This window comes from Triticum urartu, chromosome 5 (assembly GCF_003073215.2).
Source record: "Triticum urartu cultivar G1812 chromosome 5, Tu2.1, whole genome shotgun sequence".
Lineage (NCBI taxonomy): Eukaryota > Viridiplantae > Streptophyta > Magnoliopsida > Poales > Poaceae > Triticum > Triticum urartu.
This window is the reverse complement of record NC_053026.1, coordinates 524,658,738-524,682,826: the sequence shown is the minus strand read 5'-3', so window position 1 is coordinate 524,682,826 and position 24,089 is coordinate 524,658,738. Positions and strand designations below refer to the sequence as shown.

Below are 24,089 nucleotides of genomic sequence, written 5' to 3'. Positions count from 1 at the left end.
ACTTTTGTAGATTAGAGATAACAATTGATGGCTTATTCTTTTAATATGTATATTTTTATATACTTTTTGCAACATACGAGAGAGATGGAGATGCATTATGTCATCGTTCAAAAAGAATCCCTCGAAAAGGTGTCGAGGCAATGTCCTTGGAAGGGGCCAAAAATTCACTGAGTTTTATACAAAAATATAAGTATGTATATGCAATCAAAACAAAAATTAAATGGCCCGTGACAACACACGAGCATTTTACTAGTAATTGTTGGAACCATCTTAAAATCTCTCTAGGATGAAATATGAATCAACAACGCATGGTCAGTATGACAATTGTCCCGTGTCAAACGTATGATCTGAAGTGTTTCCCAATAAAGAAATCGGTCAGAGCAAATTAATCAGTGCCTGAACTTCCTGGGTGTCATTCTGCGGAAATAATTTATTGATTGACCCAGCCAAGTTTGGAACCAAATTATCCAAGGGCGACGTATTATCCTGCCTTAATTAATGTAGACGTATATATAGCACCTAATAATCTTCAGAACTAATTGGCATTTATCTCCTACTTAATTAAGAATTTAGCCCTCTCTATATTGATCGGTTCACCACAACCATCACATCGCACGTTCTTCTCACGTTAGCCGCCCGGCAGAGTTACCTCCATCGACTAAGCAAGCAGTAAAGAGCTGACGAAAATGAGAGGGATTTATGCCATGACCTTCTTATTCCTGGGATGGCTCATGGTCACCGCCCAGTGTTAGTACTACATTACTAGGGAAAAGCCTAGTAGCAGCGCGGGTTTTAAGCCTATCAGCAGCGCGGGTGCCCGCGCTACCAATAAGGCGCTATAGCTAATAGTTAGTAGTAGCGCGGGTACCCGCGCTACTACTAACTTTGTTAGTAGTAACGTGTGTGACACCCGCGCTACTGCTATTACAGAACCAACCGCGCTACTACTAACGAACTAGTAGTAGCGTGCTTATAATACCAGCACTACTAGTATTCAAACTACTAGTAGCGCTCAATTTGTTCCCACGCTACTACTAACTATTTAGGATTTAAAAAAAATCAACCAATTTCATTTTATGCATACAATTCCGAGAAACAATAGTGATGGAAAAATGTCACTATCACACAGTTGCCATATTCCTTATTATTGATTCTACTATCACACAGTTGCCATATCTGCTACCACACAGTTTCTCATTCTACATGTCCTCACTCCAATAGTAAGAAAAATGAAAAGGAAAAATAGAGCTAATCTGCCATTGAAATGTCCTTATTCCTGAGTAATATTCAATGAAATGGTGCAATTGCACTACAGTCTCATGGATTCACTCTGCCGCTTCAATATCTCATTATCCTGCAGCGATAGAAATGAGCATCAGCAAGGCATATAGATATAATGAATAAATGGAGAGGAAGCATAATCTCAGACGATACAGGAGAAAAGGACTAAGATTCTGATACAATGCGAATATGCACTGTAAGTACACATATGTTTCAGTTACAAAAAGATATTCAGTTAAAAAGTGACAAATAACTGAATGAAACTCAGACTATATATTTCAGTTACAAAAAATATTTTAGCTTAGGAATGCAGTGTATAAATCAGACTAAATAGATAACACTACCGAAGCTTAAATTTTAAATGTGCAGTTTAAGTACGAGCACCTACCAACTGAATATAGCTAGCTAGCATAAATGTCAATTGGCGCATGATTTTTCTTAGTGCATTTGCACTAGGAAACTAGTCCTAACAAATCAATATTTTGATCAGCATTATCCTACAGACCCTGTGTAGCAGAGTTGATGATCTTATTATCCTACAGACCCATCACTCAAGTGCATAACTAACAGTAGTAACCATCAACAGTACAGACGTATGTAATAACATTACTAACTCAAAGAAGATGCTAGGGGTTCGTTAAGAATGCTAAATATCTCTAAGTTACCAAAGCTAGTGAGAATGATCTCAAATTCGTAAACCCACTTCATTTATCTTGTTCCGACTTGTGAATGGCGACTGAATTTGTTTTAGACAGTAAGTAAGGTTGGTAACGGTGCAGCAGAGTGGCAGGATTCAGATACTATTGCAGAAAGAATGGTGGTGGTAATGCAGGAACAGAAGGCGACACATCTCTAGGAGGAAGCTTAGAGGCACAAAAGTCAATAGGCCAATTCAGTCGAGGAATCTGGGCTCTAGGGGTGACTACGTCCAGTTCAGGCAACTTCATCATCCAAGACGACATGTACGCGCACAACTCCCAACCCGCCGCCTCACCTAGGAGGAGAAGCCAAGAGCGCGGAGAGAATCAACACCCCGGCGGAACAGAGTAAGTCGAGAAGGGAGCACCCACCTCAGTTCTCGGCGATGGCGTCAATGCGCCACCCTGAGGCGGCGGCGGCCGATCTCCCAATGCATCTGGCAAAGGAAAAGGCGACGGACGACGAGGGCGGACTCGCCGCGTGCCGGCGCACGGAGGGGCCGCTGGCAACGGACGGGCAGCTCATGCAGGAGAGCGCCATGGGCCCTCCCTCGCTCGCTCGGTGGCCGTCTCTGTCCCTGCCATGACCACCAACTAGCAGTAGTAGCAATCCATCAGACCGGCAATCAAATACGAAATAGAACTGGGATCAACCTCTGGATCACCTGCAGAGTGCTCAGAACTGTTCCCTCCTTTACCTGAACCCAAATGCACCATCAATCATATTTCCAAGATCCATAAAAACAGAAGTAGGTCTGACTTATGAACCCATGGCAATCTGACTTATGATGTTCAATTTTCAATATCAAATGGATAAGTTCAGTCTTCGAACAAAAAAAGCATAAGTTTCAGAAGAATCGAATCTATATAGCATTAGTTACATACTAGGTTCTTTTGGTGTCATGCCACGACTGAATAAAAGAAAATGTTTCTTTAACCCAAGAAAATGGCAGAATTTCCATGGCACGTGTCTACAGACTAGTTATGCGCTGGGGTGTTCTTCTCATGTCAGGAAATAGCATAATTGTGTAGTATGGTTTTTCTGAATCAAGATGTGATTGATTTCTGAATCAAGGTATACACAAATTGGCAATACTTATGATAGAAGGAAAGCAACCTGCTGGTGAATGAGTTTAGAAATTTTTCTACGGATGAGAAACAAGCGAACAGAAGCAAAAAGAAAACAAGCGACTCAGACATGTTGCCATGTTGGTGATTACACAGCCACCATATGCCAATGATGCTAACATGTCTAGTGTGGTACACAGGAAAGCGGCTTTAGCACTTTACTAACACATGACATGGCGAGGAATCCAAAAATGCACGAGCAAGAAAGAGACAACGTACTAGTAGCACTCAAATGATTCTCGCTAAAGAGCAGCGAACCCTGGATAACACGGAACGACAACATCTACAACCCATTCATCATCAGTGAAGTAAATGGGTGTGTATCAGACTATCAGGGCAGAATTTGACCCAACAATTTATTGCGGTGCACTGAACCTTAAAAATGTTAGCTAGCCAGCTAGAGGGAAGTAAAACTAAAGTGTTGCTGAGTCAATCCAAGTGCAACGGCCAAGAAATCTGCAATAAGTACAGAATTAATTGATGGTTGGAGTCAATGTATTTGTTACCAAAAAATAATACTTCCTCCGTCCCAAAATAAGTGACTCAACTTTATACTAGCTTTAGTACAAAGTTAGTACAAAGTCGAGTCACTTATTTTGTGACTGAGGGAGTACATCCAGGCTACTTGGGTCCATTGATGTACGTATTTGTTACCAACAAGAAGCTACGTGAGCTGCTGATGCGTTTGACACAGCAGAAGAGAAACCAAAAAAATAAGGCACCCTCCGTTTCACCCAAACTAGATGGATCCCAAAGTGTGCGTGGGCGGCCAAATCTGAACGAAGGAAGAGATGCCACCTCGGGTTACGTTACAGGCGGATTAATTGGAGCAGATGGTGGTGATGTTGAGCAGCTTCTCCTTGGCTGGCAGATGGGAGCAGCTTCTCCACGGCCCCCTTCACCAGATCGGATCAGAGCAACCTGCACACACAAAAAAAAGCTCACGAATCAGGTATGGAGATGAAGAAGAAGACCTCCATGGGTGGAATTGTGGAAGAGAGCAGATGGGATCCGGAAGGCACTCCTCCTCTGGTTGCGGGCGTCGGATCCGGAAGCCCCACTGTGGGCATGGTGGATCCGGCCGGTCTGGGGCCTTCCCTTTGGAGGGAAAGTGAGGGGCAGAGGAGAGGGTGGGTAGAGGTCGCCGGCGGGGATTGGGGAGTCGGCGGAGTGCGGCGGCGTTTGGGTAGGAAAAATAGGGGCTTCTAGTGTTTCAGGCGCGAGGAGGGATGGAGAGCCTGGCCGGATCTGGTCTAGTCGATCTGGGAGGGGAGGGGAGAGGGCACCGGTGGTGGGGGAAGAGGAGGTCACCGGCGGCGGGGTTGGGTGGGAGGAGGCGAAGAGGAGTGGGGTGGAAGGGGGGTTCGTCATTGATATTTTCGTTTTGTTTCGTTTTGCGTCGACAGACGAACGGGAAACCGGCGCAGGAGGGGATACGGAGGTACATAGTAGTAGCGCGGGTATATAACACGGGCTACTGCTATTCACTATTCATTTAGTACTAGCAAGCTTGCACGTGCAAATGCACGTCTCAACTAATATACAAGTATGTATGAGCATAACATGCGTATAAAGATAGTTTGGTTGCATAGAAAATATTGCAAATCAAGAAAAGACAAATAAGACTGTTTTTGCATATATAACCTTTTTATATTTAGAGATAGAAGACAAACACGTCAATTTTTGTGTCCATTCCCTAGTTCAGACACGTACAATGTTCAGAAAGGCACATGCATTAAGTACCATGCAAATCTATATAGATAGGGTTTGACGATAATGGGTCGGTGGATACCGATCGAGAGTTTTATGACGACGAAAAATATATATTTTACATGCCTTTGCATATATTTGTTACCAACCCAAAGAGCATATAATAAAACTGAAAAGATAATGAGTCCATTTGTGCTGTCACGGAGCTTATTTTTTTCAGTCTCCAAAACATATTGCATCGCAAAATTCATGTTTATAAATAAATAGCCGCAACATATGGCAAATACAGTAAACAATCCATGGAGATGAAAAATAAATTTTGATTAAAAAAACTACAGTATGACTACCGATGCGTAGATATCAAGTTGTAAATCTGAACCTTGAATTGCCGCACTTCAGAACCAGAAGTAATATATGATTGCTGTAGTTAAAAGCTATAACAAAGGACATCATGCACAATTTCTAAAGCGATATCCCCAACAACAGATAGGAAAGTTATTTGCTAGTATATTGTAAATCTGAACTGAAGGGGAAAAGACTTATATATCTCATTACTAGCAATTACAAGAGACATACATAAGATTCTCCATTTCAAGAACAAATGAAGTCATTACAGTTAAGGAAAATCCATAAATATCTGGTTGTGTCATTTGCTGAATAGTAGTGGTAACTTGTGCTTCTCTTAGGCATGCTGCTCTACCACCTGTCGTCCAGGCCTCGCTTCTCCTAGATCATGATCCCCTTGTACATTGGTGTAGGTCCTTTTGTGCCTGCTCCTGTCCACCCTTCCTATGTTTGATGTACCTCCATATGGCCCACTCTGGCCCAGCTTGTAATGTCCAGAATATTGATCCATTTAATCGTTCAGGTAGGCGATCGCCCCTGAGTATGTTTTAGCACGAATAGGATGAAGACAATATAGAAGACTCGCGGGTATTAGATCAAAGGTGACCACCTCAGCTTGTGTGATACATGGATAACAATAACCTGAAAATAAAAGCATATGCATATGAATATGGACAGCAATAACCTCTGATAGGAGGTAGGACAACACTTAACCATGCATTGCAGCGAAACCTGTATCAGGCCATTGTCCACTCATTACTATAAACGATAGCTTGATTGTACAGAATTAGCTCACGAAAAGCAAGATGGCAGCAATGGAAATAAAGTTGTATCACTTCACATACACCAAAAGAAACAGAAATAAGTAAGGAGAACAAATTCAGTTGGCTGAACAGATCAAGCAGAGATGGGGCCTAGTATTTTAGCTCACCTACTTCTGGCCAGTACCCCCACAGATGCAGCAAAGAGCCCTGACGCTCCTCCTGTTCTCCAAGCAGTAAGCCCGAGACTGACAGCAGCGACACACAGAAGGACCTGTGTATGGCAAAGAAAGTGAGTAAAGCAGCCTGGACATTGGCCTGCGCCAACCCAACCAAAGAAATGTGGCCAGCGAATCAAGGCAGAACGAACAGTGAGCTTCTTTTACTGATAAGTTAGATTGAACACCCTTAAGAAACAATCTTAAAAATCATATCGAAGCAATAAAGGGAAGTGGTTCAGTACTGGCTTCTATCCAATGAAACTGTAAACAGGGGAATACATTGGCTTTATGTGAAAACTAAAATGAAGGCACAACATGCAAGGTTTTGATACTGAACAAACTATAGTAACGATCTGCTGATTAGGACAGGTATCGATATAAAATGCTTATCTATTCCATGAAACCCTAAAGGTACTGCCGCCACCAGTGGCAGGATAATGTTGGTTGAGTAGAGTGTGATTCTAATGATGGCCAAAAAAACAGGGAAGAATAGAAGAGAAGGCAATTGACGAAAAGTTTGTAACCTGACTGACAAAATAAGACACATGGATGCTTATGAGATAATGGGCTACATGAACTTTGCTTGAGAAATTTGTATAGCTGAAGGGATTTGTTATCCAAATATAACATAAATGAAGTTGTCATGCACTTTAAATTACGATCAAATAAAAGTAAAGCGTAGATGAAGCTGAAATGAAGACGTCAACAACTCATAATAAATTATCTTCCATTGGACCATATTCTTGATTAAAAATACAGAAGTCCAACCACATACAGTTTTTATTTAGCTACCAGTTTCAAGAATGTGCTCCTAATTTGCTGTATATCCCAGCTTCTTGTCTTGTTTATGTATTGTCAATGCAAAAATCTACGAGCAATCAAAGAAGTTTAACAAAAAAGAATGAAGCAATCCACTAACTTTTATGGACAGGGAACAACAAAATGAAGACAGGATATCAAACCTGTGTTATCATATATCAATCCGAGACGAAAATCACAATGATGTAGTATTGCCCATTTAAATAATTAAGGTAACATGTTGGTGGTCTAACCAGATGAAGTTTGCGAGGCAGATGATGTAGGCAATTGGACATTCACCCCGGCAGTTGCTGCTTTCCTTGCGAGTCGGGCCATCTTCTGTTTGTGTATGTACTCAGCTCGCCGCTCGTCGGATAGTCCAGCATACCAACTTTGTGGACTTCTTTTTTTGCCTGCAATATTGTTTTGGTGAAGATGAGCAGTACCCGCGGAGCTTGCCGCCGTACATACTGCAACTGTCATGTAGGAGGAGATTCAGATATGTACAAGTGATGCATCAATGCATTAGGACACAAAATGGGAGCACATACCATCTATATGTGTGTTGGTGATGTTGCTCAAAGGGACAAATTGCTCAGACCCCACAGAAGAAGCATGTTCTTGTGATACCCGGGCATGGTTAACACTTTGTACGGCTGCAGTCTTCTTCTCACGCCGGGCGACACGACGCTTCTCGAGGAGCTCTGCTTTCTTTTCATCAGACAATCTGATGTACCATGATTGGTTACCTTTCTGTCGAGCAGCAGAACTACTCTCTGCATTTGCATTTAGAGGTGAGTTTGTTACATCCAGTGACGGGGCACGTTCGCTTGAGGCAAACCGACGTGCATTTGGATTTTTCTTCCCCATCTGAAAACACAAATGTTTGAGAAATGACAAAGAATCAAGGGATTTCTGAAGAACTTTATTGTTTGTAAACAAACTGCAAGGTCAGATGGAAAGCCAAATATCAAATCATCATTGAAAATAGTACATATAGGTTACCACTCTAGGAAAAATAACAGCGTACATGATCTATGAACAGATTCAGAGAATTAAAACATGACAAAAAATCGTAGATATTGGCTGTGGGGTGTACCTTCAAGTGATCAGAGAAGGTTTACGCAACAATACACATGGTGTGGAGCACCTATATCTCGTATACTAACTTCACACCTCACTACTTCTCTGAAATACAACCAAAGAAAATTTTAAGTCGAAGTATCTTATCAAATCTGAAATTTTCAGCATGAAAATACTACTAAGATCGCTATTAAAAAAATTAAGACGAAGTGTATTGACAAAACTGCAATTTACAGCATGAAAAGACTACTAACATCACTCCCGCTGCACCTATCTGCAAATCCGACAGGAACAAAAATCAGAATGGTACACTACCAATACAGATGATGTGGATATTCTTCATCTCGTATACTAACTTCACACCTCAATATTTCTCTGGAATACAACCATAGAAAATATTAAGTCAAAGTATCTTATCAAATCTGAAATCTTCAGCATGAAAATACTACTAAGATCACTATTAAAAAAAATTAAGCCGAAGTTTCTTGCCAAACCTGCAATTTACAGCACGAAAAGACTACTAAATCAGAGTTGGAAAGACAAATATGAAATCACCGTTGAATAGGTTAGTTTGGGTTCCTTCCAATGTTGATCCGCCACTCGATTTCCACTTTTGAAATTTCAGGGCAAGGTGTTTCGTGAGTGCATGAGGAATACAAGGGGATATTGAGTCAGAGAACACAAATCCACAACCCCACAGCCAATATCTCAGTTTTCTTCCTCCATCCCCTTCGCTTCTTCAGCGACAGAAGCGAAGAGTACATCAAACTAAAGAAGACCACCTAGAGGAGCAGCGTGACAAATTTTAAACGACTATAAAACAAAAGAAGACAGAGTCTGAAACATTTTTGCTATGTGCATGAGGCAGTCGTAATTACACATGTCTTCTAGGTGTCAGGGATCAGTTTGCTCTGACAGGAAGCTGCATATGGAAGATGTTGGGACCGGCAAAGGTTGATGTGTTTGTCTGCATACTTCTTTGTAACAAAGAGGTGTCAGTTTGCTTGATCACTTCTATGCTAATATCTTTCCCTAATAATAAAGCACGGATTGACTCCGTGGGTTCACTGTCACAATACGCTTCTTTCCGTGATTTTACGCTTTTAGTTGGAATTTAAAACATATACGAGGTGGTACTAAATTTTGTTTTCTTTCATCCGTCAGAGTCGATCGATTCCCTCGATCTGTTTATAATCCACGTCCTGGCCTATTTTTCCGGCCCATCCAGCCCAACCGTGCAAAAATAATAATGGTTGTTGCGCGCAGAATCGAGCTTGTAACCTCGTGTCCAACAACTTTTGACACAACCAACTAAGCTAGCTCCATCTGTGCTATAAGGAAGGTTCATTCAGGTTTCAAATAGTCCCACATCGCTCCCTCCAAACCAAACTTCGTAATTTAAAAGGATCTTCGAGTTTGCTGGGAATCAAGGAGCAGTTTCGGGAATCAATAAGGAAGGAAATAAATTGCCTCATAAGGAAGGAAAAGAGGAGGAAATAATGATGGAAAGAGAGGGAAAAGAAAGGAAAGAGTGGATAGGTAAATAAGGAAGCAAATGGAGAAGGAAAGAGGGAAGCAGATAAGCAAATGGAATTGAATTCATAGAAGGAAAAAGAGAGGGGGATTTCGGTCTTGAAGAAGGAAAGAGGGAAGCAAATGGAATTGAATCCAAGAAGGATAGAGGGATTTCGGTATTCAAAAAACAAATGGACTGCTGGTGGTTACTGTTTCTCGTAAACGCCTAATCGGCCGGACGTGCTACTATGGCCACCGGCTCCACCATCCCTTTTCCTTCCACCTAAATGAATTTTTTTTAATCATTTAATCTTTTTACTTCTTTTAGAAACACCTCTGATTTCAAATATTTTTCTGAACTTGGAGCAGAGCGAGCGATCCGTCTACAACTCGGAGTAGAACATAGGATTTGGAGGAGAGCGAGCGAGCGATCCGTCTACAACTCGGAATAGAACAAAGGACTTGGAGCAGAGTGATATCGATGGAAGCTTTGAGGTTCAGCTTCGATCTAGAAACGCCGCCCACTTTCAAGCTGATGAAATTTAGCTTTCTTTGAAATATGAAAATATTGTATTGCTCATTTTCTTTACAGAAAAGTTTAAATTCCTCTTGTCATGCCTATTAGTAAGGTTGTGAATTTCGTAGTGTCCACTATATAAAAACAATAGTTTGACATATGTGAGCAATCTTCACTATCCAGACGCCTAAACAGTAATCAATGATATATCTAGCACGTACTATGTTTGACCCATGATGTCAAGTTGCATGACACAAAATCTATTCAGGCCGTGGCATCATAAGTGACAATGAATAATGTTATTTCTTCGTATTATAATTTTAAATTTCAGTATGCACTAACAATCTGAAGTTTGTGTTATTTACCCAGATCAATTGACTCGGGTCATGTTTCATGTTCCGAACTACCATTTTGAATAGCCCAATTATCAATCGGTCCATTGTTATTGTCATCAGCAACATGTCTCCCGTGACCCAGTTTGTCGACCTTGCCACTCCTGATTCATAACAACATGCATTTGCTCTGTACAAAAGCACATACATCCCCGAGCTTCAACCTTGCCACCCCTGACTAATTGTAAATGAAGACCAACAATGCTATCTGATGTGCATAGGATCCTAAAGGCAGTTTGACATGCTATCTAAGGAAGAATAGGATCATATGTCTCCGAGCCTTGATTCACATCCCGTTGCAACGATGTATATTCAGTCTATTCAGTCAATGCAATCTGTCACTGTTACTTTCATGGCCCCTTTTCTGCAAGGAACAAGGGAGATTTAGAATTCTATATCTATTTCTGAAGTGCCTTGGGATGGTTGGTGCTTCATTAACCAGGAGGCGGAAGCTGGAGCGACAACCGTGGTACCGTGGAAGTGGGGTGTCATGGAGGCGGAGTTGGTCAGTGCAAAGTTGTGCGAAGCGAAGCCAGGCTGCGCAGACAAGCAGGCCGAGGGCGAAGGCGGCCGGGTGCCACAAATGGAGGCGCTGGGATAAGGTGGTGAGGTGAAGAGGACGGGGTCGAGAGCAGCTACAATGCGTGCATTTGTCCCCTCCGTTGTTTTTCACCAAGCCAACATAAAATCTATCAAATTATTCAGGGTAAGATAGCTCAATACATCTACCTCTGGTTAATTTTATTTCTTAACATGCAAGTACTTTGTTCAGCTGATTGGGTCTTCTTTTACTTCTGTTCCGGTGCTGTCCTGATGCATCTATCAACATTGGTTATAGACTGAATTATCAACAAGTATGGTGTTAGCCAGTGTTACCGTGCTCTAAAACTATGCAATAGTGATCTCAAAGAACCATAAATATCCAACATAGTGGTGGACTTTGGCATTTTGTGTTTTTGTTATGACTTTTCTTTGGATATTTTGTTAATTTTCTAATTATTAATCATTCCTTACCAGCACTATCAGAGTACCATTCACTATAGAATATTTGATTGAAGATCTCAATGATGGTAATTCTTTACGTAATAGTTGTTCAGCTCCTGCTTTCTGACAACTATATATGAAATTTGATTGAAGACCTGATTGATGGCGATTCTAGGTACATTTGTTCAGCTCCTGCTTTTTGACCCATCAAATATTTTGGTATGCATTTATGTTCCCCTCATTTGCCAGATGCTTGCTGCCATTGGACTTACATTGACATCGTTCTTTATTTCAGAAAAGTGATTGCTCCATCAGATTCACATTTAAAAAAATTGCACAACTGCACCATGGCTGTCCAGTATATGAAGGATGCTCTGGTTCTGATATCTGATGCACATTGCAGTCACAGTTTCAGCAGAATTAGTTTTCATGGTGACAAGGAACTAATTCTTGCATTTCTATGGAATATGTTCATTCATATATATGCAGGTTAATCTAAACATTTCGTTCAGTATCCCATTACTCATGTTGAAGTTTTATACTGTTATATTTCACCTTTCGTTTGTACTAATTAAAGAGGTGGAGTAATGGACTGACTTTTTCTTTTCACTCACTTAATAGGCAGCATTACAGTAGAGATATGTTGTAATTCTCAGCATTATGTTCTTCCCTCAGTCTAAATAGTTACTGTTCCTAATTATTATATTCTTCCCTCAGTCTAATTAGTTAGTGTTAGTTGCCTAAATCAGAAGGGTAGCGAATTTATACTTACTAAGCAAGTGTATTCTTTGGGCTTTTTGTCATTTTAAAATTGCTAATGCATTTCTTTAACCCACTCAATTTTGGCGGTTTCTCGAACCCGTTGCAACGCACGGGCTCTTTTGCTAGTGATGACTAAAGTACAGATTTTGTGGGATCATATGTGCAATGTGTTCATCAGGTAGAGCTTACACCTAAGGGCAGGATCATATGTTGTTTATATATTATCTATAAATATCTGTCAGCCATATTCTGTTTGTAGCTGTACAGAAGTTGCATACAAAACTATTTGTATATGAAAAAAGAAAAACAGTGCTTTAAAAATTAACTTATGTGTACAGCTTATGGGTCACCTGATCCTCCTCCGCAGGGTAGGGGCAACGGATGGGGGGCGACGGCCGCGGGCGGTGGGGGTGTCCGGCAGAGGGCGGTACGACCACGGGGGGATCTACGGCAGCGAGGCGGGCGGTCTCCGGCAATGAGGCGGGCGGCGGCGGCCGGCGGATCGGGGGCAGGAGCTTGCGCGGCCGGGCGAGCGGGCGGCAGACTCCGGCGGGTCGGGGGAAGGAGCGTGCGGCGGCGGACGAGCGGGAGGAGCAGCCAGCGGGCGGGCGAGGGCGGCAGCGGACGGGCCAGCGCGCGGGCGGGGGCGACAGCGGACGGGCCAGCGCGCGGGAGGGGAAGCCAGCGTGCGGGCGGCGGCGGAGGACGGGTGAGCGGTTGCGGGCGGGAGGGAGGTGCGGGACTCGGGTGTCGGGGGAGATGGCGAGCGGTTACGACGGGAGGGGCGACACCCGGGTTTTGGGCTGAGATGACGTGTGCGCTCGCGTGGGGCGTACGGTGTTTTTTTTCTAATCATGTTTTAGTAGCTAATCTGAACCGTGTAGACGTGATTAGATGGCGGCGAGGTTGTAGGGAAAGAGGTGGGGCGAGGCGCGGGGTGTGGCTGGCGGTGAGGCATGGGCAGCGGTTTTGGTTTTGTTCCTGCGTGATGAAAGAGGAGAGGATTAAGGTAATGGCATGGTGGGTAATTAATTAAACATAATGGCATGGTGGGTAATTAAAGCATAAAACGTGTTTGGTGTTTTGAAGCGATGTAGACCATCAGATTGCAGGTTTGGATGGATAGGATGATTTGGTTCTCCGCCCTCTCTTCCTTTTATAGGGGTAGTAGACTAGCGCGGGTTTTACATCACGCGCTACTACTACTGCCTATTTGATGAGGCATGATGAAAACCATTTAGTAATAGCGTGGTTTAAAAACCCGCGCTACTACTATCAACTTAGTAGTAGCGAGGGTTAAAAACAAACGCTACTAGTAAGTAGCAGTAGCGAGGGGTATAAACCCGCGCTACTAGTAAGCGTCTGTGTATAAGCTTTTTCCTAGTAGTGCTACTTTTTTCCTTGTTTTTTTCTATAAAGTTTTTACATGTATGAACTTAATTTGTACTAACAATTTAAACACTACATGCATGATTTTAGGTCGTCTCGAAGCAGGAAGAAGGAGCTATCTAGACGGTGGCGATAAGAATGCTATTGTAGCCAAATCGACATCATCGTTAGATGATGGCAAGTTTAACCTGAATTTGTGTGGGGATTATATCTGTGACTATGGTACCTGTTACTGTTGTGACAACCTGAGGGCTCAACCATGCTTCAAGACGTTTGCTGAGTGCGATGCTAATTGCCCTACGTGCAATCCCAAGTGCCCAGTTGAATCGACGATAGAATTACAAGCATGAAAGAATGGCATGCCCTCGTCTCTAGAAAAACGAACAATAATAGTAGATTCTTGTAATAAGCCGTTGTTGAACGGCCATTGCAATACCCGTTGACACCTTCTATGATATACCCCCTCCATTCCATAATATAAGGTGTATTGATTTCCGTGCAAGTCAACCATTTGAATGTTTAACCAAGATTATATATAGAATAAAACAATAACATCTGCAATACTAGTGGTTTGTCCGCTACCTGGGCCTTGCTGCCTTCCAACCGGTACCCAGCCCCGCCCAGTTTGAAGCCACAAGGACTACAAATACCAAGGGGAGACAACACGCACAGGTCGGCTTGGAACAGAAGGCTTCGGCCTGGCCTTTTTGCCAACATCACAATCTCCAACTGATTGATGTCCCCATCAGATCTAGCAAGAGGGAGAGTTGCTCCAAAACAGCTGCAAGAACTTTCAGAAGACCTCACCTGACGTGAATAGAATGGAGAGGCAGCAGATTGTTCAGAACTTGAGGCCGGGTGACAAGAAAACTTCCAGTCCCTCAAAACTTTGAGCAGAAAACGTCATGTAAAGATGCTTTAGAAGCCTCACGTCACTTGATACAGCGGTGATGATGACCTTCAACAAGCTCCCAAAAGACAAGAACCAACAAGATCCCAAAGTAGGTAGCAGAACCAAAACCGATAGACAATATTGCAAAAAAGTATCTGCTGCAAAACAGATGCCCAGTCTGCTGAATCTTCCTCACAGATCAAACATTTGCAGCCACAATCAATAATGTACAATCTTATCCATCAACTGCATAATAAGGTTCGGAAAATAGACAAACAGAAGTCATGGGATCATTCAGATTTCAACAAAATAGCAAGACTCCAGGGTTCCACAACAGACATTCAGAAACCTGGCATCACAGGACAGAGCGCCATTCCAGCGACAGAGTGAATGAAACAGAAAAACATTTCAGAGTGACAGGAATCAAACAACCACGTATCGAGACTATTTTCTTTCTTTCAACAGCATATATATTGAGATCTATGGTAGGATTCTTAAAACAGCCACGGGCACGACACTAGGTACATTCGACAGAGACTGAATTAACATAAAAAAGGAAGCAACAGAGGACGGCTAGCAACTTCCCCACTTTGATACAGGACAACGACTACATGGACTAGGACTAGAGCTACCATTTCTACCAGCAGCAGCCTGAAAGAGAGGGAGGGACTGCCCAGGAGCTAACTAACAGCGAACATCCATCATCGATCAGTGACAGTGGCAATAAGCGGCAACGGCGACGTTCCAGAGACCCCCTCCCCCCTGCTGCTGCTGCTTGGCGAGCCGCTTCACTCGTCGCCCTGCAGTGCACACAGAAAGTTTCAGACATTCGCGTCAGTGTTCGAAGTACCAGAAGTTCAGAACAGATAGACAAGTTCAGCAACGAACGGAAGGACAGGAAACAAACACGAAGCAGTACCAGAATGTTTGTTTGTTCATCTCGCGTGCTACGATTCTGACGGAGGTGTTTGGTGACGATGTGAAACCTGCGGGTTGTTGTAGGCCTCGATTTTCTTCAGATCACAAGAACATCTCGAGAAATCAAGACAATGTATAATCTTGTCCGTCAACTGATTAAGATTCAGATAATAATGGACAAACCAAACCAATCATGGGAGAGGAGATGGCGCATAATCATTCAGACTGCACCTTAGAATTCAGGGTTCCACCACACAAATTCAGAAACACTTCCAGCCAAAAACCTAATTTTGCCTTGCATCTTGTGTTCGGGTTGTAAATATTGAATCTTAGGAAGGACAGCAAGGTTTAGAACGCTGCCATACTATCTGTGCAAAGATGCACAATCTTATGTATGTTCCATTTGGTCTGTTACTCTTTTTTTTCGCTTGGCCCTACTACAGGTGCAAATTTTGGTGTTCTAGAGAGTGCATTATTTATTTACAAAAATTCCAATAGTTCCCTAGTAAGTTAATAACAAAGCCAATGATTTAAGAATTCCTCTATAAGCATTTTTTATTTGTTTCTTAATTTTCAAAAAAAATCGCATTTCCAAAATTATTTATTTATGCACTGAAAATGCCACCGCATGTGCAAAAAAATTATCATGATGTCTCATGGAGTATCACATTTAAAATGGGGATCTGTCAACCATCTCTAATGTTCAATGCTTCATCAACTATGTCATATAAATATAATACCTAGAAAATAAAGTGATTTAGTCATGACACTCCCATTGCCAAAACAGGCCCTCAATTTTGAAGGACACTATAGGCAAAGCAAGTCATGAAAATTCTCGACGATGCCAAACAAAACCAAATCTCAACCAATTGGCAAACTGACTTAGGTCAAATGGCGACATGACATGGGTGGTCGCAATTTTCTGGATTTATTCCAGGATTTCTGGCACTACACTTTCAGCGGTATGGCATGTCTTGCCAACTACGAGGCGTCTATGACGAATTCATCAGTCTCAAGATTTGTCGGCTCAGTCTCTCATAGGTAATTGTAGGGGTATGGTGTGCGTAAGTGCCTTCATAAAGATGAGTGTGTGTGCGTGTATTTGAGGGTATGTGTCTGTACTGTGTTTTTTTTTTTAAAAATCTCAACCTTGCAAGGCTTTCAGTACCCATCGCCTTAGCCTTTAAATGGCGTACATGTCTCTCTTCAATTGCAATGCGCTTACATGCACTCATTCACAAAGATACCAACCAAAGCACATCATTCCACTCCGGCCACCTCCATATGTCAATATAAAGGTGTTGGGAGTTTGAGATTTACACTAGTTTATAGACAGTCATATTTGATATGTTGCTAGTGTGGCCAGCTACCTAATCGTATCAAATGGTCTCAAAGTTTAGGATCTGATTTGACCGCATGTTCACCTGGTTTTTTAGGATCTCTCAACGAGTGTCTTATTTGTGGTGGTCCGAAGTTTGTATCTATTTTTTGTTTTGTTGGTGATAAGACTATCATCTCGTTGAGTTCATTCGAGATGGGCGGAAGTGATTGGAGTTGGAACTCGGAGAGAACTAGGCATGGAAGGCATACAGGAAGATGTATGAGCAATTTTGTTATATCTCTCAAGCTTACTTGAGCAACTCAGTAGTTGTTAACCAATAGCAGTAACAACAAAATGGAGAATTTGAAGATGTGTCCAGGGTCGTCGCTCGGCCCCTGAAGTCGTCATTTGCAGAAGAGAAATGTCCAACAGCTCTCGGGTGCCCCTACACCCTTATGAACAGTAAATCCATATAAAATTGAGAAAAAATCAAAAAAATCTGAAACTTTCAGGGATCAAATATTATCAAGAGTTTGATGTTCCTGCAAAGTTTCAGCAACAAATAACCTTCGTGGAGCCCTCACCAAAAAAAATCACTGCTCAAAAATGTACATAAACTTTGAACAATGATTTTGTTTTTTTTATTTGAGTGCTTTTCGAATATTATTTTTAGCTAAAACTTTACAAGATCATCAAAAGTTTCATGATGTTCGATGTCCCAAAGTTTCAGATTGTTTTGATTTTTTAAATATGTTTTGAATCTATATCTATACCTACTAATAAAGGGGTTATTGCTTCTTACCACCGTAATTTGGTCCGTTTTTTGTCCGTCATCGTCCGTCCACTTCACCTATATTTTTTCTATACCCGAGGTGGTACTAATCTCTGCTATCTAAAAACACGTAGCTTTCCTTTGCTTAGTACCTCTCCCTGCCTGCTTGCGCCGCCCTGCCCCACATCCCCCGCCTCCGAACTATTGTGATGGGATCTCTCAACTGCTGGATCGATAAATCCGGTGACCCGATGCCGCTGGCCACCGCCTTCTCGATCGGTAGGGCCACCGTCGTGTACCTGGCGAAGAGGCCGTCGGGAGCTGTGCCTCGGGCACGCTGGTCAAGGATGGGATCAGCCTTCATCGGAGAGCGGTGGTCAACAACGAAGATGCAGTAGGTCAAGACGCTGTTGCTTGCTGCATCGTTGTCTTTGGCTTGCTGGCAATAAGACTAGATGAAGCCGATATTGGTGACCAGCCATGAGCATCACGGCGGTGCTGCTCCTGCCTGGAATCACTGGTGGCAACCATGACACCATGTGCAGACAGCCTGATGGTGTGGTGTGGAGCTGGTTGTTTGGACATCTTCATGTATTTCACTTCAGGCGCACGTCAGTACAGCTGGTGGACGCTTGGGTCCATTGTCAACAGTGAATCCCATAACAAATCTTGAAACCTGACGAACCCATATCCAGGTAGAAATATAGGTGTTCTGACTCTTTTTGTGCGTTTACTGAACCTGGACTTTCCTTCCTTTTTCAGTTTTCATTGAATTGGCCGTAGTTGTATAGTGACCCAAAAGTAAGTTATCCCCCACAAAACATTTCAGAAATGAATTAGATATTGGTATATTATGCAGAAACATCTCTAAATTTTCTATATGTCGCTGTTAAGAAAGAAGATATTTTCTATATGTTCAACAAGTCGTTACCTCCGGGCATAATTCACCAGTCCAGAGCCTATAGAGAAAATCCCTGAATATTTTTTAAGACCCCACTGTGGTTCGTAATCAGCTGCATTTTAATGGATTTGCAGGCAGCTGCTGTCTCGGCTACTGCTGTGTATGGTATGTCTCCGTGTTGCTTGCTACTTGGTCACACCTGGCATTTTTACTATTGTGCTCTCTCCATGCATTGATTTCATAGTTACTAGACCAATATTCTTCTCTCTTTTTTGCGAGAAAAACTTTCATTCTATTCATTTTCAATCATGATAGTACAACGAACAGTAGAAATAATAAAAATTACATCCAGATCCGTAGACCACCTAGTGACGATTACAAGCACTGAAGCGAGCCGAAGGCGTGCCGCTGTCATCGCCCCTCCCTCGCCGGAGCCGGGCAAACCTTGTTGTAGTAGACAATCGGGAAGTCATCGTGCTAAGGTCCCATAGAACCAACGCACCAGAATAGCAACCGCCGCGGATGAAGAGTATAGATCAAAAAGATCCAATCTGAAGACACACGAACGAAGACGAACGGTGAACAGATCCGAGCAAATCCACCAAAGACAGATCCGCCGAAGACACACCTCCACACGTTCACCGATGATGCTACACACATCACCGGAATGGGGACTAGACGGGGAGACCTTTATTCCATCTTTAGGGAGTCGCCGCCGTCTCGCCTTCCTGAGCAGGGCACAAACCCTAACAAAGCTCGAAAAAAGATACGAAAACGGAGCCCTCCCACCGGCAAGGGCCGAGATCCACTGCGCCTCCACGACCCTAAGGCCACCGGAGATGGAACGGATCGGCGCCGGTGGGAGGCAAAGAATTATCTGAAAATTAGTTATTATACTAACGGCAATCGCCGGTGGGTGACCATACACACATTTTTAAGTTCTTAATCTGTGGTCGCTGATAACATGGTTGGTCGGCTCAGTTTCAAGATGATGAAATCCGGCATGGGATAGAGGTAAACTGCATTCTACTATAAGCGCTTGTGGTGGCATAGATAAAATTCCCAATACAATTTTAAAGCAATTTACAGCATTGAACATAGAATTCAATTGAATGTGCAACCTGCCATCTCTAAAGAGTAAATCCTATCAACTATTAAAATGAAAACCCTATAGCAATCCGTCATTTGTAAAAACACTATATTGTTGTGTATATTTCTATATCATTAAGAAAAAGTAATGCCATTTAATTTGAGCAGTAGCGGACGCTATTGCAGATGCAATAGCGGATGCTATCTTCTCTATTTGAAATTATTAACTCATTATTGTCTTATATATATATATATATATATATATATATATATATATATAATATCATAGTTACATCATCTTAGTCAATGAAGAGAAAACCCAGTCATAAGTCCATATAACTCATAAATATCATCGTTACATAAGTACACATAACTCATAGATATCATAGTTACATAAACCCACACATCATCTTAATTAATGAAAACAAAACCCACATATAAGTCCACATAACTGCTATACATAACCTATAATATTTATGTCCCCGTAGCAACACACGGGCAATTTACCTATATTATTCATAGATAGACTGGATCATAACCCACAATTCATCGGTCTCAACAAACACACCGCAAAAAGAAGATTACATCGAATAGATCTCCACGAGAGAGGGGGAGAACATTGTATTGAGATCCAAAAAGAGATAAGAAGCCATCTAGCTACTAACTATGGACCCGTAGGTCTGAGTAAACTACTCACACTTCATCGGAGGGGCTTGGATGATGATGTAGAAGCCCTCCGTGATCGATTCCCCTTCCGGGGGAGCTCCGGAACAGGCCCCAAGATGGGATCTCATGGATACAGAAAGTTGCGGCGGTGGAATTAGGTTTTTGGCTCCGTCCCCGATCGTTTGGGGGTATGTAGGTATATATAGGAGGAAGGAGTACGTCGGTGGAGCTTCGAGGGGCCCACGAGGCAGGGGGCGCGCCCTCCACCCTCGTGACCGCCTCGCGGCTTTCTTGACGGAGTGTCCAAGTCTCCTGGGTCTTATCTCCGAAACACTGAAATAGGCAAAAAAATAGCAATTCTGGGCTGGGCATCCGGTTAATAGGTTAGTCCCAAAAATAATATAAAAGTGGAAAATAAAGCCCAATATGGTCCAAATCAGTAGATAATATAGCATGGAGCAATCAAAAATTATAGATACGTTGGAGACGTATCAAGCATCCCAAGCTTAATTCATGCTCGTCCTCGAGTAGGTAAATGATAAAAAGAGAATTTTTGATGCGGCGTGCTACTTGGCATAATTTTAATGTAATTCTTCTTAATTGTGGTATGAATATTCAGATCCGAAAGATTCAAGACAAAAGTTCATAATGACATAAAAATGATAATACTTCAAGCATACTAACTAAGCAATTATGTCTTCTCAAAATAACATGGCCAAAGAAAGTTCATCCCTACAAAATCATATAGTTTAGTCATGTTTCATTTTCGTCACACAAGAATGCTCTCATCATGCACAACCCCGATGACAAGCCAAGCAATTGTTTCATAATTTAGTAATCTCAAACCTATAAACTTTCACGCAATATATGAGCGCGAGCCATGGACATAGCACTATGGGTGGAATAGAATATAATGAAGGGGGTTATGTGGAGAAGACAAAAAAGGGATAAAGTCTCACATCAACGAGGCTAATCAATGGGCTATGGAGATGCCCACCGATTGATGTTAATGCAAGGAGTAGGGATTGCCATGCAACGGATGCACTAGAGCTATAAATGTATGAAATCTCAATAAAAGAAACTAGTGGGTGTGCATCCAACTTGCTTGCTCACGGAGACCTAGGGCACTTGAGGAGGCCCATTGTTGGAATATACAAGCCAAGTTCTATAATGAAAAATTCCCACTAGTATATGAAAGTGATAACATGAGAGACTCTCTACTATGAAGATTATGGTGCTACTTTGAAGCACAAGTGTGGTAAAAGGATAGTAACATTGTCCCTTCTCTCTTTTTCTCTCATTTTTTTGGGCCTTCTCTTTTTTATGGCCTTTCTCTTTTTTGGGGGCCTTCAGTTTTTTTATGGCCTTTCTCTTTTTCTTTATTCCTCACTTGGGACAATGCTCTAGAAAATGATGATCATCACACTTCTATTTATTTACAACTCAATGATTACAACTCGATACTAGAACAAAGATGACTCTATATGAATGCCTCCGGCGGTGTACCAGGATATGCAATGAACCAAGAGTGACATGTATGAAAGAATTATGAATGGTGGCTTTGCCACAAATACTATGTCAACTAAATGATCATGCTAGGCAATATGACAATGATGAATGTGTCATGATGAACGGAATGATGGAAAGTTGCATGGCAATATATCTCCGAATGGCTATGGAAATGCCATAATAGGTAGGTATGGTGGTTGTTTTGAGGAAGATATAAGGAGGTTTATGTGTGAAAGAGTATATCATATCACGGGGTTTGGATGCATCGGCGAAGTTTGCGCCAACTCTCAATGAGAAAGGGCAATGCACGGTACCGAAGAGGCTAGCAAGGATGGAAGGGTGAGAGTGCGTATAATCCATGGACTCAACATTAGTCATAAAGAACTCACATACTTATTGCAAAAATCTACAAGTCATCAAAAACCTCGGTACTACGCGCATGCTCCTAGGGGGGTAGATTGGTAGGAAAAGACCATCGCTCGTCCCCAACCACCACTCATAAGGAAGACAATCAAATAACACCTCATGTTTCAAATTTGTTGCATAATGTTTACCATATGTGCATGCTACGGGACTTGCAAACTTCAACACAAGTATTTCTCAATTTCACAACTACTCAACTAGCATGACTTTGATATTATTACCTCCATATCTCAAAACAATCATCAAGCATCAAACTTTTCTTAGTATTCAACACACTCATAAGAAAGTTTTATTATTAATCTTGCATACCAAGCATATTAGGATTTTAAGCAAATTACCATGCTATTAAGACTCTCAAAATAATCTAAGTGAAGCATGAGAGATCAATAGTTTCTATAAAACGAATCCACCACCGTGCTCTAACAGATATAAGTGAAGCACTAGAGCAAAACTATAAAGCTCAAAAGATATAAGTGAAGCACATAGAGTATTCTATCAAATTCAAAATTATGTATGGCTCTCTCAAAAGGTGTGTACAGCAAGGATGATTGTGGTATACTAACAAGCAAAGACTCGAATCATAAAAGACGCTCCAAGCAAAACACATATCATTTGGTGAATAAAAATATAGCTCCAAGTAAAGTTACCGATAGAAGTAGACGAAAGAGGGGATTGTTGGGGAACGTAGCAATAATTCAAAATTTTCCTACGTGTCACCAAGATCAATCTATGGAGTCATCTAGCAACGAGGGAGGAGTGGATCTACATACCCTTGTAGATCGCGCGCGGAAGCGTTCAAGAGAACGGGGTTGATGGAGTCGTACTCGTCGTGATCCAAATCACCGATGATCCTAGCGCCGAACGGACGGCACCTCCGCGTTCAACACACGTACGGAGCAGCGACGTCTCCTCCTTCTTGATCCAGCAAGGGGGAAGGAGAGGTTGATGGAGATCCAGCAGCACGACGGCGTGGTGGTGGAAGTAGCGGGATTCCAACAGGGCTTCGCCAAGCGCTGCGGGAGGAGGGAGATGTGTCATGGGAGGGAGAGGGAGGCGCCAGGGCTTAGGTTGGGCTGCCCTCCCTTCCCCCCACTATATATAGGGCCAAGGGAGAGGGGGGAGGCGCAGCCTTGGCCCTTCCTCCAAGGAAGGGTGCGGCCAGGGAGGAGTCCCACCTCCCCAAGGCACCTCGGAGGTGCCTTCCCCCTTTAGGACTCTTCCTCTCCCTTATCTCTTGGCGCATGGGCCTCTTGGGGCTGGTGCCCTTGGCCCATACAGGCCAAGGCGCACACCCCTACAGCCCATGTGGCCCCCCGGGGCAGGTGACCCCACCCGGTGGACCCCGGGACCCTTCCGGTGGTCCCGGTACAATACCGGTGACCCCGAAACTTGTCCCGATGGCCGAAATAGCACTTCCTATATATAATTCTTTACCTCCGGACCATTCCGGAACTCCTCATGACGTCCGGGATCTCATCTGGGACTCCGAACAACTTTCGGGTTACCGCATACTAATATCTCTATAACCCTAGCGTCACCGAACCTTAAGTGTGTAGACCCTACGGGTTCGGGAGACATGCAGACATGACCGAGATGACTCTCCGGTCAATAACCAACAGCGGGATCTGGATACCCATGTCGGCTCCCACATGTTCCACGATGATCTCATCGGATGAACCACGATGTCAAGGACTTAATCAATCCTGTATACAATTCCCTTTGTCTAGCGGTACGATACTTGCCCGAGATTCGATCGTCGGTATCCCGATACCTTTTTCAATCTCGTTACTGGCAAGTCTCTTTACTCGTTCCGTAACACATCATCCCGTGATCAACTCCTTGATCACATTGTGCACATTATGATGATGTCCTACCGAGTGGGCCCAGAGATACCTCTCCGTTTACACGGAGTGACAAATCCCAGTCTCGATTCGTGCCAACCCAACAGACACTTTCGGAGATACCTGTAGTGTACCTTTATAGCCACCCAGTTACGTTGTGACGTTTGGCACAC

The 24,089-nt window shown here is 42.7% G+C and overlaps 2 protein-coding genes and 1 long non-coding RNA gene across 4 annotated transcripts; all 3 read right to left on the bottom strand.

Annotated features, from left to right (window-relative positions):
* Window positions 1–1,102: 1,102 nt before the first annotated feature.
* Window positions 1,103–4,676, bottom strand: LOC125510356. Of its 2 annotated transcripts, XR_007284559.1 has the most exons (3): window positions 3,906–4,542; window positions 2,352–2,677; window positions 1,103–1,354 (listed from the first exon to the last, which is right to left on the bottom strand). It is a non-coding gene; the product is annotated as an uncharacterized LOC125510356 (long non-coding RNA). The 2 variants fall into 2 exon arrangements; XR_007284558.1 differs by having other exon boundaries at window positions 2,352–4,676.
* A 630-nt stretch (window positions 4,677–5,306) lies between these two features.
* LOC125510355 lies at window positions 5,307–8,272 on the bottom strand. Its single transcript, XM_048675506.1, has 5 exons — window positions 8,042–8,272; window positions 7,494–7,812; window positions 7,197–7,418; window positions 6,094–6,197; window positions 5,307–5,804 (listed from the first exon to the last, which is right to left on the bottom strand). The coding sequence occupies exons 2-4, from the start codon at window positions 7,810–7,812 to the stop codon at window positions 6,094–6,096; spliced, it is 645 nt and encodes a 214-aa protein (XP_048531463.1). The 5' UTR covers window positions 8,042–8,272; the 3' UTR covers window positions 5,307–5,804.
* A 160-nt stretch (window positions 8,273–8,432) lies between these two features.
* Window positions 8,433–13,845, bottom strand: LOC125507295 (pistil-specific extensin-like protein). The gene is made up of 3 exons (XM_048671921.1): window positions 13,830–13,845; window positions 12,546–12,937; window positions 8,433–8,807 (listed from the first exon to the last, which is right to left on the bottom strand). Exons 1-3 carry the CDS (start codon window positions 13,843–13,845, stop codon window positions 8,697–8,699), a joined length of 519 nt encoding a protein of 172 aa, XP_048527878.1. The 3' UTR covers window positions 8,433–8,696.
* Between the last annotated feature and the right edge of the window lie 10,244 nt (window positions 13,846–24,089).

Excerpts from the sequence above, each read along its gene's own strand:
- LOC125510355 (XM_048675506.1), bottom strand. The coding sequence starts at position 7,812 with ATGGGGAAGAAAAATCCAAATGCACGTCGGTTTGCCTCAAGCGAACGT. Across the intron at positions 7,419-7,493 it reads CACCAACACACATATAGATG|TTGCAGTATGTACGGCGGCA; the intron begins GTATGTGCTCCC and ends CCTACATGACAG. Across the intron at positions 6,198-7,196 it reads TGCCTCGCAAACTTCATCTG|GTCCTTCTGTGTGTCGCTGC; the intron begins GTTAGACCACCA and ends TGCCATACACAG.
- LOC125507295 (XM_048671921.1), bottom strand. Across the intron at positions 8,808-12,545 it reads ACCCTGCGGAGGAGGATCAG|GTGGTCTTCTTTAGTTTGAT; the intron begins GTGACCCATAAG and ends CTGCTCCTCTAG.